At 35.7% G+C, this 13,098-nt stretch overlaps 1 protein-coding gene across 3 annotated transcripts in view; it reads right to left on the bottom strand.

Annotated features, from left to right (window-relative positions):
- TEX9 (testis expressed 9) overlaps window positions 1-13,098 on the bottom strand; it is a 63,782-nt gene that overhangs the window by 37,248 nt on the left and 13,436 nt on the right. For all 3 annotated transcript variants that reach the window (XM_025919724.2, XM_086710761.1, XM_086710760.1), the window contains 5 exons: window positions 8,145-8,190; window positions 7,287-7,369; window positions 5,063-5,241; window positions 2,287-2,369; window positions 1,693-1,866 (listed from right to left, as the gene is read on the bottom strand). In XM_025919724.2, coding sequence (XP_025775509.1) covers window positions 1,693-1,866; window positions 2,287-2,369; window positions 5,063-5,241; window positions 7,287-7,369; window positions 8,145-8,190 — 565 coding nt within the window. The remainder of the gene's footprint in view (window positions 1-1,692; window positions 1,867-2,286; window positions 2,370-5,062; window positions 5,242-7,286; window positions 7,370-8,144; window positions 8,191-13,098) is intronic.

Below are 13,098 nucleotides of genomic sequence, written 5' to 3'. Positions count from 1 at the left end.
TTACCAAACTCAACACCCAAAAAACAAATAATCCAGTGAAGAAATGGGAAAAAGACATAAATAGACACTTTTCCAAAGAAGACATTCAGATGACTAACAGACACATGAAAAGATGCTCAACATCACTCATCATCAGGGAAATACAAACATCACTCATCATCAGGAAATACACAATGAGACACCACCCCACACCAGTCAGAATGGCTAACATCAACAACACAGGCACCAACAGATGTTGGCAAGGATGTGGAGAAAGAAGATCTTTTTTGCACTGCTGGTGGGAACACAAACTGGTACAGCCACTCTGGAAAACAGTATGGAGGTTCCTCAAAAAATTAAAAATACAACTACTCTATGACCCAGCAACTGCACTACTAGGTATTTACCCAAGGGATACAGGTGTGCTGTTTCAAAGGGGCACACGCATCCCAATGTTTATAGCTCTACTATCAACAATAGCCAAAGAATGGAAAGAGCCCAAATGTCCATCAACTGATGAATGGATAAAGAAGATGTGGCATATATATACACAATGGAATATTACTCAGTGCTCAAAAAGAATAAAATCTTGCTATTTGCAACAATGTGGAAGGAACTAGTTTATTATCCTAAGCAAAATAAGTCACAAAAAGACAAATCTCATGATTTCACTCATATGTGTAATTTAAGAAAAAAAAAAAAACAAACAGAGGGGAAGGGAAGGATAAATAAGATAAAAACAGAGAAGGGACACAAACCATAAGAGACTCTGAAATACAGGGAACAAACTGAGGGTCACTGGAGGGAAGGAAGGAGGGGGATGGGTTAAATGAGTGATGGGCATTAAGGAGGACACTTGTTGGGATGAGAATTGGGTGTTATAGATTAAGTGATGAATCATTCACGTCTACTCCTGAAATCATTATTAAACTATATACTACATGTTAACCTGTATTTAAATTTAAATGTTCATTTGAATTAAAATGTTCTAAAATTGATCATGGTGATAGTTGCACAACTCTGTGAATATATTAAAAGCCACTAAATTGGGGGACACCCAGTGGCTCAGTCAGTTAAGCATCTCACTCTTGATTTCAGCTTGGTTCATGATCACGTGGTTCATGAGTTTGAGCCCTGCATTGGGATCTGCACTGACAGTGCAGAGCCTGCTTGGGAATCTCTCTCCCCCCCTTTCTCTCTGTCCCTCTCCCACTCATGCTGGATGCCTCTCTTTCTCTCTCTTTCTCAAAATAAGTAAACTTTAAGAAAAAGTCCCCAAATTGTATACTTTAAAAGGGTGATTTCAGGGTGCCTGGGTGGCTCAGTCTGTTAAGCATCCAACTTCGCCTCAAGCCGTGATCTCACAGCTCATGAGTTCAAGCCCCACATTGACTCTTGCTGACAGCTCAGAGCCTGGAGCCTGCTTTGGAATCTGTGTCTCCCTCTCTCTTTCTCCCCCTCTCCTGCTTGTGCTCTGTCTCTCTCTCAAAAATAAATAAACATTAAAAAATTAAAAAAAATTTTAAAGTGTGGTGTGTACTATATGTGAATTTTATCTCAATAAATCTATTAATATTCTCCTATATATGGTGGAAGACTTTTTAGTAAACACTAACAAAATAAGTGAACAAAAGTGATGTCTACACAAACATGTAACTTTAATGTTTTATAGTGTTTTTAACATTAGGGCAGGAAAAATCACAAAATTATTACCTTTTCTACTGAAGACAGCTGTTGCTGTAATCCATCACATTTTTTATTTAGCTCCTCAAAAAGAGTTTTATATTTTTCTGTTTGAGACTGTTGCAAATTAATTGTTCGCTGCTGTCTCATACAATCTTCTTCCAAATTTTTTATTTGAGACTTTAAATCCTGAATTTCATTTTCCTATAGTTATAAAATTACAGATTATGTGAAAAATACACAAGATTTGGTATCAAAACATAAAGCAGAAAACAAAAAGGAGTTTCATATGATTTTTAATGAGCTACTTATATCCATTTCAAGGAGAATAACAAATTGTGTTCCATTCTCATCTTCAAAAATAGAAGTTAGAAGTTTCATTTGTGTTTAATAGCTTCCATTTGTAAATCTTATACAAAAAATTCTAACTGCTAACAAGTATTTAAAATTTTTTCACTTAGTGAAAATTCAACATCTCAGAATAGAATATAAGTCAGTATTTACATACAATTTTTAATTCAAAAGTTAACGGTAAATTATATGTCAATAAACATATATTGTAAAAATAATGAAACTGCTCCTAACATATCTTTAAATATAGAGCATTTATTTTAAAAAACATACCTTCTTATTGCATTCATATACAACATTATCCAATTCCTCCTGCATAACACGGAGTTTGGCCTTTAGAAATCTGTTCTGTGCTTCTGTGGATTTAAATGATTACATTTATTTTCCTTCACTGAATCTAAGATGCCATTAACTGCAGATAGACCATTTTATGAGGAAAAAGAATGCTCAAGATGGCGAGTTTATCAGGAGACCCCTGTTTGAGAACACTAAAGACACTGAATACTCATACTATCAAGGTAAAGGAAAAACAAATCCACCCAACAGAAAGGAACTGTGGAACTGAGTAAAGAGGGGAAAAAAACCCAAAAACCTCTCCTTAGAGTCTGAACCACAAGCCAGTATTCACTCTTGCAAACTGAATTTGTCTTTACCAAGGTGGTACAAAATACCTCAGTCAAAATTTAAAGTGGTTTCAGGTTGGTAACATCCCCAGGTGTTTGGCAGAAACAAACACAAAACCACTCGAGCAAAACTCAACTTCAGTCTCAGCCATTGTGATTATAAAATACCATTGACTGTAACACACATGCCAATTTCACGGAAGTTATAATGTAGTCTATGTGCCTTAGAAGCAAAGAAATACACTAATACCTTACTGCTGAAGCTTTCTTGCACAAACTCTAAGATCTGCCTTTGCAAAGTATTTCATTGCTACCTAAAGTTCTTTATTCAATATCAGCAGTAAATCTTTGATGTTTCTAGGTGTATACAAGTAAATAAAGTGAAAACTGAAATTAGCACTCACTCCATAATTCATTCAATCATTCATTGAAAAAATATACATTAAGTCTCTACAATGTTCCAGACCTAATAGGGATAAAACAAGCTTTGCCTTCATGGATCTTATGTTGAGTAAACACCCTGAGTGGTCTCTGAGAAGTCATTAGAATATACCCCAGAGAATGCACAAAATCTCTTCATGCATACTCCTTCCAAAGCTCTTCTTTTTATTTATTTTTTTAAGTTTATTTGAGAGAGAGAGAGAGAGAGAGAGTGCACATGTGGGCTGGGGAGGTGCAGGGAGACAGGAAGAGAGAAAGAGAGAATCCCAAGCAGGCTCCGTGCTGTCAGCACAGAGCCTGATGCAAGGCTAGATCTCCCAAACCGTGAGATCATGACCTGAGCCAAGATGAAGAGTCTGACGTTTGACTGAGCCACCCAGGTGCCCCCAAAGCTCTATTAAATGCTTCCAGTGTTATCATGGAGATGATTAATGATGACTGGCTCTAACCCACCTAGATCTCTCCAGCCTCAACTCTCCTTCAAGCCTCTCGTGTCACTCCAGGTTAGCACAGGATAGAAGGGAAATGATAAATTTAAAAATGTGAAGTTTGCAGTAGCTGTTCTCTAAGGGGAAAGGAGGAAGAATGCGAGAGCCTGAGTTTGTCCATCTCTTTCTCTCCCCAACTAACCTTGGTGTCATCAAGGAGTTGAGTGCTCTCATCTCTGGAGGCCACAGCATTAACCTCCCATCCCCATCTCCCTCTGACTTTAGTCTTAGAAAGCAGTATGTGCTACTAAACTACTTTTCTTATCTTTTCCTCTTGCCTGTAAGATACCCATTCATATCCGGAATAAGAGAAAAACTCCCCCAAAAGGACAGACACCTAGGCCAAAGACTCTGGAAAGGGAATGCAGGGAGACAAAGTGGCAGAGAGGTGATTCAGCAATAAAAACCAACTGGCAATTTAAGGTAGTCTGTTGTATTGGTTCTATGTATCTGGGAGCGGGAATATTGTAATGGGACCACGGGTGACTATGTACTGAGAAACAGCCAACATGTGACCAGTGTGTCCTTGAAGGCATCTTGACAAAGACCTAAAGGCAGCTTCCTGCTTCCTTTATCTTCTCTTCTGACAAGTACCCCAGAAAGCTTAGATTTACTAGCCAGTGAATGTGATAAATTCATAAATGAATTGCTCATTTATGAATGACTAGCATGTAGCACAATAATCATTATACATATAAATTGTTACTGTTTTCACAGAATCAGAATTTTAAAGATAACCTTATGACCATCTAATATAAACTGCTAAATTTTGAAATTAAGAAATTGCAATTACAGAGAGGCCAAGTGGCTTGCCTGAACTTACAATTATAGTTCAGTATTAACTCTTCATCTACACTCAACTGTCTTATGTTTACAATAGCATAGGTGGCACCTCATAAATTCAACAGTTCTAGAGGCACTACTGATAATGTTTTTAGAGTATCTGAACTTATTATTTTTCAAAGTGATATGCAGAGAATGAGTTTATAAGAAAGAAAATCACATTCATTAGAAAACTAATTTGATTATTTTAACTGATGCCACATGAGTGATTCATTTATCCTTTTAACATGCCATAAGTACAATACGGTAACAATCAATGAAAGAAATACAAAGACATTGGGTTTTAAAAAGTATTTTAATGTTTAATGATAAGCTATGGGGCATTTTAACCTTAGTTGAACAGTGGTCAATGAAACCAATACCATATAGTCTTTTTCACTTTTACTTTTTATAATGGAAAATGTCAAACATATAAAAGTAGAAAGACACTGTCAATGAAAAACCACTTTCCTATCATCCATCTTCAACTGACTCATAACCAATTTTATGTATCTATAATTCCACTCATTCCTCCTACCATCAAGTCCCACTAGATGATTTTGAAACAAGTGCAAGATATCACAATACTTTTTTTAAATGCAAAAAAATATTTCCCAAATATCTGTTTCTAAGTAATTGTGATATACAGATAAAAATAAACAGAAGAAAACTTACCTATTCCAATGTCATTACTAACACCACAAAAAATATCATCATCGATATAATCAGGTAAGCCTTCTTCCTCCAGTTGCCCTTCAATTTTACTAATTGTTTTAGCAAGAGAAAAGTCTGATAAATCCTCTGGAATGGCAACATCATTGGCAGTCTGTACATCAAAGTATTTCAATTTTATACTATAAATAAACATACACACACATATACATACTCATTATATATTATATACAATGTCAACATACAAAGGAAATATGACTTTTATCCAAATAAAAAAGATCAAAATTATTAATTAAAAAATTATTAGTTTTGAATTTATGATGAAACCTATAATTGATACTTCCAAGGATTATATTATAAAAGACTTGGCTGACTTTCAATCTTTATGAATCACACGGCCACAGAGCTAGAGAAGGCTTATGAAACCAGTTTATCTGCACATTGCCTCCAAACAAGTAAACATCAAAACTAAGAGTGCTAAACTTGGCCTCCCAAGTTAGATCCAGACTGCGGATTTTAACTTATATGCTGCTGAAGAACTATATAAAGTGATATTGCGTTTAGCCATAATTCTGCAAACACTGAGAATAATACCTCTTAAGAATTAGAGTGAACATTTATTAGCTCAATCAAAATCAACTTTTTTTTCCACCTAAAGAAACACATTCTAACCAGAATCAAAATCAACCAAAAGTTGGATTTGCTTTTCTTTTTTTTAAAAAATTTTTTTTCAACGTTTTTTATTTGTTTTTGGGACAGAGAGAGACAGAGCATGAACGGGGGAGGGGCAGAGAGAGAGGGAGACACAGAATCGGAAACAGGCTCCAGGCTCTGAGCCATCAGCCCAGAGCCTGACGCGGGGCTCGAACTCACGGACCGCGAGATCGTGACCTGGCTGAAGTCGGACGCTTAACCGACTGCGCCACCCAGGCGCCCCTGGATTTGCTTTTCTTAACAAGAGAGGAAATATGAAATAAAAGTCACTAGTAAAGGCATTAAGGAATGGGCCAAGCCTAACCAATCAAGTTTATGATTCCAAAGCCTTGTTTTTAACTTTTTACTTAATTTAAAGCCTAACTTTCTTTTAATACATAAGCACAAACTTCAGAATTCTATTTATAAAAACAAACTTTTCCTTAAAAAGTAGTTTTGAAGTCTGAAAATAAGATAACCAGTTATGTATGCATGCATGTACTGATGTACGCAGTATATGTTCTCTTTTCTTCTATCAATTTTATTTATTTTAATGTTTATGTATTTTGAGAGAAAGAGAGCATGAGTGTAACCAGGGGAGGGACAGAGGGAGGGACACAGAGAGAGAAAGAGAAAGAGAGAGAGAGAGAGAGAGAGAGAGAGAATCCCAAGCAGGCTCCACGCTATCAGTGCAGAGCTCAATGTGGGGCTCAATCCTACGAACCATGAGATTATGACCTGAGCCGAAACCAATTTGGACCCTCAACCAACTGAGCCACCAGGCTCCCCTATCAATCTATTTTAGATTTATTTTATTTTCCTTATCCCTTCACTGTATTTTTTCTTTTATTCAAAAAACAAAAAAAGTTATTTAGCCTATTAAAAGACACCAACATTAACAAAGATTTTTCCAGGATTATAATGCAGTATCAGTTTGGATAAGTAATAGACACTTAATAATTTACTGTGAATAAGAAGCGTGTTGGTACAACCCATTGTAGGTATGACCTTCCTTTTCCAGAAGGTCTCCTATCCTAGATTGCCTCTTGGGTCCCCTTTTCAAGCTTAAACTACTAAGAACAGTCTTGAATTCTTTATCACCAAATACAATAGAATGTAAATTATAATGATACTATAGTCTTATTTAGAGCCTACCAAATCACTCTGTATGTCAATACACACAATAATGTATGGTGTTCTATTAAATGTTCGAAAAAGTAGACTAGTCTGAGAAAACTAGGCAAAGACACCTATGGTCTAGACTCAGTTCTAAGAAAGTATCTCACTAAAAATAACATTTAAAAATTTGAAATGTGGCGATTTTGCTTAAAAGAACTGTGTACAATGTTTACTAACTGCTGTAAGACATTTCTGAGTTGAGAATGTTTTAAATTACTGAATGTAGATAAGATATATACAATGCCAGGTATAAAAAGATCTGGAGAAAGAGAAAGAGCTTAGTAACTAAAATCATGATAGTATGAATCATAAAACTAAAAAAATAGAAAGTAATACTTTTAAAACTGTACTATACCTTGAATTTGTTTTCCTTCCTTTATTTGTAGAGTGTAGTTTGTTTTGAATCTTGTTCACTGCATCAACATTTTTGGTCTTTGGCTACATCAAAGAATTTAAATTATTGATTAATTAGATTCTAATCATTTGCCCTGGAAAGCAGTTTTGTAATACACAGAACTGCTAGTTTACTACACAGAAGAATTCCTATTTTCATGGAATTATTAAATTGTATTTTAAAGAATCCCAGAAACTGTATAGCTGGAAAAGACCTAGATATCACTAGCACCAACAGGTTCAAAGATAAGGAAAATGAGTCCCATAAAGTCAAGGATATTCAGCTGGCTAGTGGAATATTAAACTGGATGTTATGACTCACAGAACTGAGTTCTCCTCACTGATTATTCCCCAGGCAGGCCTTCACATACGCTGTTTTCTTGGCCTAGATATCTGTGGGTGGGGAACCCGTAGATCTCAATAAGCCCAGCACCTGTAATAGTGATCTATACACTGCAAATATTTAAATGAATGAATAAACCTTTCAAATTACCTTCTTAGTATATAAATAATTTTCTTTTTTGGGTCGAATACCTGGTGAATTTCAGCTTCAGAGGGAAAACAAACTCCTTAGGTTACAGATTCATTTTACTCAGAATTTCTTCCAGTATATAACCAAATTGTTCAGTGAAATTATGAGACAAAAAAGGATTCAGCTTATTTTGTAAGTAACACATCATGAAGGCATCTCTTCTAAGTATCAAGGCTTATATTCTATTTCTGTAGAGTCATACTCCTCTGTTTTGTTCTAAGAAAAGCCTAAAAAATAACCTAAATTCTATACAACGTAATTACATTTACAGCAAGTTCAATTTCATACCTTAGTTTCTGAATGAAGATGAACTATCCCTTCAGACAACAGACCTCTACAGACCAAAAATAAACATTATATATTAATAATAGACGATACTAAGCTGAGACACAATAAAAGTCAACAGTAATTACATCTGAAAGGGAAAATAGACAACTACCAAGTAGACTTTGCTATAATTCTAGTTATGCACATGTTAATTTATTAACACAAGAAAATTGCTTTGGTTAAATAATTCACCTTTAAGAAGTTATAATGTAATACCAATATTTTTGTAGGAAAATGAAGCACAAACTTTAACAAATTAAAATCATAAGGAGTGATTACTGGCTACACACAGGGATTATCTATTTTACAAAATAATTCACCACAAGGCTTTTTAGTGTGCGCCCACCAGTGTTATCCTTTGTTTAATGCATTTAAATACGTGGTCTGTATTTGTTTCTCCCATTACACTGTGAAATCCATGAAGGTAGGAATCATGTCTGCCTTGTTCACTGCTCTATGCCTAGTACATGGTGTAGTACATGGTATATAGGTTCTTAAATTGTCACCGAGCAAATATTTGCTAAATGCATGAATCTAAAATACAATTCATTTTTTTAAACATTTTAACTTCACATTTTTTTAATTGACATACAATAGTCTATTAGTTTCAGGTGTACATCATAATGATTCAGTATTTTTATACAATACAAAATGATCTCCACAATAGGTCTAGTTGCCATCTGTCACCGTACAAAGTTGTTATAATATTGCTGACTATATTCCCTGTGGTGTACATTACATCCCTGTGACTGACTTAATTTATTACTAGAAATTTGTACCTCTAAAATACAACTCATTTTTCTGCGCAGTTTTCAAAATATGTTTTTATTTAATACAAAGAGTGTTTATGGGGTCTGCACTCTCTGGCCCATGGGCTGAATCCATCCACATCAACTCATTTTCACATTATCTATGGCTGTTTTCACACTACCAGCAGCGAAGTTGAGTAGTGACAAAAACTGTAAAGCTGACAAATACAAAAATATTTACTATCTGGCTCTTCACAGCAAGATTCTACCTACCCCCTGATCAATTGTCTAGATCATCCCCATTACATATATTATTATTTCTATATCTTGTTGCTATTAAAAAACAAACAGGCACTGGATGTCTCAGTTGGTGAAGTGTCCTATTCTTGATTTCGGCTCAGGTCATGATCTCATGGTTTGTGGGATGGAGCTCTGCGTGCAGCTCTTCACTGACTGTGTGGAGCCTGATGGGGATTCTCTCCCTCCCTCTCTGCCTTTCCCCCACTCACATTCTCACTCTGTTTCTCCCAAAATAAATAAATAAATAAATAAACAAATAAATAAATAAAATATTTAAAAACAAAACACTCCATCATATCCCCCTGAGAACTCATTACCAGAATAAGGACATAAAAACAAAATTACTTTCTATCAGATGTCACCTACTGAACTAGTTACACATAGGTTATTTCAATATTAAATACAAAAATATACTTAGATAGATATTATATACAACCTCTCAAAGAACCAGAAATAGCTTTGCAAAGAATAAAAAGAAGGCTTTCAAAACAGCTTAAAATTACAGAGTAAGAATCATTCTCACATATGACATTAAAATGTTACCAAATTTTAACTGTCCTCTTCCATGGCCTTCATATCAAAAATATTTGCTGTTTCCTTACATTTTCTGTAGCTTCCATTGTTCCTTCCCAGATACACAAACGTATCAGCCAAAAGACATTTAACGGTTATCTGTCTCCCTCAGGTTTAGCTGAGTGACATTACTTTGCTAGTGTATTTCTGTGAAAAATGAACTAAAATACAGTATTCTAGTTACTTTCATTACATTTCTCCATGAAAGGTTTGTACGTAACATGAAATGATTTGTGTGATAAACCTTGCTTCCAACAGACCGAAGGATATGTATCCCATACTGTTAAGAAGCTAGAGGGGCGCCTGGGTGGCGCAGTCGGTTAAGCGTCCGACTTCAGCCAGGTTACGATCTCGCGGTCCGTGAGTTCGAGCCCCACGTCAGGCTCTGGGCTGATGGCTCGGAGCCTGGAGCCTGTTTCCGATTCTGTGTCTCCCTCTCTCTCTGCCCCTCCCCCGTTCATGCTCTGTCTCTCTCTGTCCCAAAAATAAAAAAAAAATAAAAAAAAAAAAAAAAAAAAAAAAAAAAAAAAAAAAAAAAGAAGCTAGATTCTGGTTTTCCAACTGTATTGTTTGGCAGAGTAACCGTGGATGTTGAAGACCTATTATAATGTATACTGCCTGACCATAATCATTTAGGTGTATTATTCTCCAAGCTAAAATGGATTATCTCTCTACAGAATTACCTTCCATATTCAGCAATTCCCAATAGTCAAGTAGCATGTTTAAAAGCCAATTGTTCAAACAGTAGTATTTTTTTAAAAAGTCACCTGACCAAGATAAACAGAGGTGTCATCACCACTTTGCACTTAAGGAAAATTTTGTGAAAGAAAACCAACAGATTTATCTTTAGGCTTGTGAAATCAGTCTCTCACTTGCTTCAACAGAAACTAGGCATTAGCAGTCATTACCATCATTTCAATCTATTCATTTACTTGATAAAAGCCATGCCTCATCTTCTCTGTAATCCAAATTTTGGAATTTTGATAGCATCATTTCCCATAAAGTATCAAAAAGTGTTATATATAATAAGGATAAGTTGTTTCATGTGTGTATGTCAAATGATGATATAAAAAAATTTTTATGGGAAAAAATTTTATTAAAAAAAATTAAAATGCACCAGGCATTAACTCCTTGGAAGCAGGACCTGGTCTGTTATCACTGTATCACCAGTAGCTAGACCTGGCATGGATGGTATTCAAAAATTGTTTCATTTTTTTTTCAGAAAGATTTACTGATTTACAGTAAAATATACTCTTTTTAGCCATACAGCTCTATAAATTTTAACAAACTTTATGATCATATAACCATAACAACCAAGACAGAGAATGTTTCCATCACCCCCAAAAGTTCCCTTGTGCTTTGCAGTTAATTATCTCCCCTCCACAACATAAAACCACAAATCAGATTCTGTCTCTATAGTTTTACCATTTCCAGAATGTCAAATAAAGGTACATAGGGATAAGGGAAAAAAAAGAGAGAGAGGGGCAAACTAGAAAATAGACTCTTAACTACAGAGAACAAACTGATGGTTACCAGAGGTGAGGTGAATGGTGGGGGGATGGGTGAAATAGGTGATGGGGATTAAGCAGTGCACTTGTCATGATGAGCACAGGGTGATGTATGGCAGTGCTGAATCACTATATTGTACACCTGAAACTAATATTACACTGTATGGTAACTAACTGGAATTTAAATAAAAACTTTTAAAAAATGGAATCATACAGCATACATATATTTTAGTCTAGCTTCTTTCACTTAGCTTCTATGTTGCTGCTGCATCAATAGTTCATTGCTTGTTACTGCCAAGTAGTATTCCATTGCATGGATATAACATAATTTGCTTATCCTACCTGTTTACTACTTGATAGATATTTGAGTTGTTCCAGTTTTGCAATTATAAATAAAAGTACTATAAACATTCGCATAAAGGTTTTTGTTTGGACATGTGTCTTCATTTCTCTTGGGTAACCAGCGAAAGGAGAATTGCTGTATCATACGCAGTATTTTTGAGTAAATGAATGATGTCCCAATATTTCAAGTATGAGCCAACTATACTACTGCTTAAATAACATATTTCTTTTCTGTTTCTAAGCCTTCTAAGGTGTTTAAACATTAGACCCTCTTGGGGCTGTGCTGCTTTCACAGCCTGCTTCTTCATCTCAGAAGAATGGGAGGACGCACAGCTGTTTTAAGATTTAAACAGTCACAGTTTTAGTCTATCACTCAAAGTTTCTTTGCCAATAAAACTCCCTCAAAAACTAGTGGACTTCACACCTATTTGATTCCAGTTAGTTTTGTGTGCCATTACCACACCTACAGTTCTCTCCGAGACTGTGTTTCTTTAAACTGAACACCTCACCCTCCTCCCCTTCTCCTTCCTGACTTTAAAAACGGCTTACTTTGAAATTGTCAGGTTTCTATGGGGAAACTACAGCTTTAGTTAGATCTTTGCACTGAGCCATTTTACCCAATTGGAAAGTTTCACTAGGTGCCATTCAAAATGATCCTTGCCCTGAAGAATCTTAATCCACTGTAAAGTTTTATCAATAGCATGAAGCGCACATCTTTAGTTTGACTTTTACTTCAAGGCTGAGCTTTAATAGGCTTTTGTTCCTCAAAGAATTTCTCTACATCATAATTTTTCTTGTCAAAAAGCAGCTAATTCTACAAACCAAGGGTCATCAAGACAGTGAGGGAGGGCATAAGAAAAGATATATAGATTGGGACGCCTGGGTGGCTCAGTTGGTTGAGTGTCCAACTTCAGCTCAGGTCATGATCTCATGGTCCATGAGTTCGAGCCTCGCATCAGGCTCTGTGCTGACAGCTCAGAGCCTAGAGCCTGCTTTGGATTCTTTGTCTCCTTATCGCTCTGCGCCTCCCCTGCTCACACTCTTTCTCTCTCTCAAAAACAAATAAACAGTAAAAAATTAAAAAAAAAAGATATATAGATCAATTGGGTAGAATTGAAGAGTCCACCAATAAAACCATGTGTCTCTGGTCAGGTGAGTTTTGACAAAAGTGCCAAGACCATTCAGTGGGCAAAGAATAATACAGCTAATAGTAACTAACAGCACATACTACTAATATTCTGTTTTCCAACCTCTCTCCCTAACGCACAAGTTCATTTGACACCTGTTCTGCCTTCCCATTTAGCAAAGGTGGCAGTTTTACTAAATCCACTGCTGGTACATTTAATACAACTTCTCTATCTTTCCAGGATCAGTTTCCTCACTGGCTACCACCTAACTACAAAGCTAAAGCCACACTTTTTTCTACCATAAGTTCCATATGGT

Source organism: Puma concolor, chromosome B3, assembly GCF_028749965.1.
Source record: "Puma concolor isolate L17-30 chromosome B3, mPumCon1.1.hap2, whole genome shotgun sequence".
Taxonomy (NCBI): Eukaryota; Metazoa; Chordata; class Mammalia; order Carnivora; family Felidae; genus Puma; species Puma concolor.
This window is presented reverse-complemented; position numbering and strand designations above follow the sequence as displayed.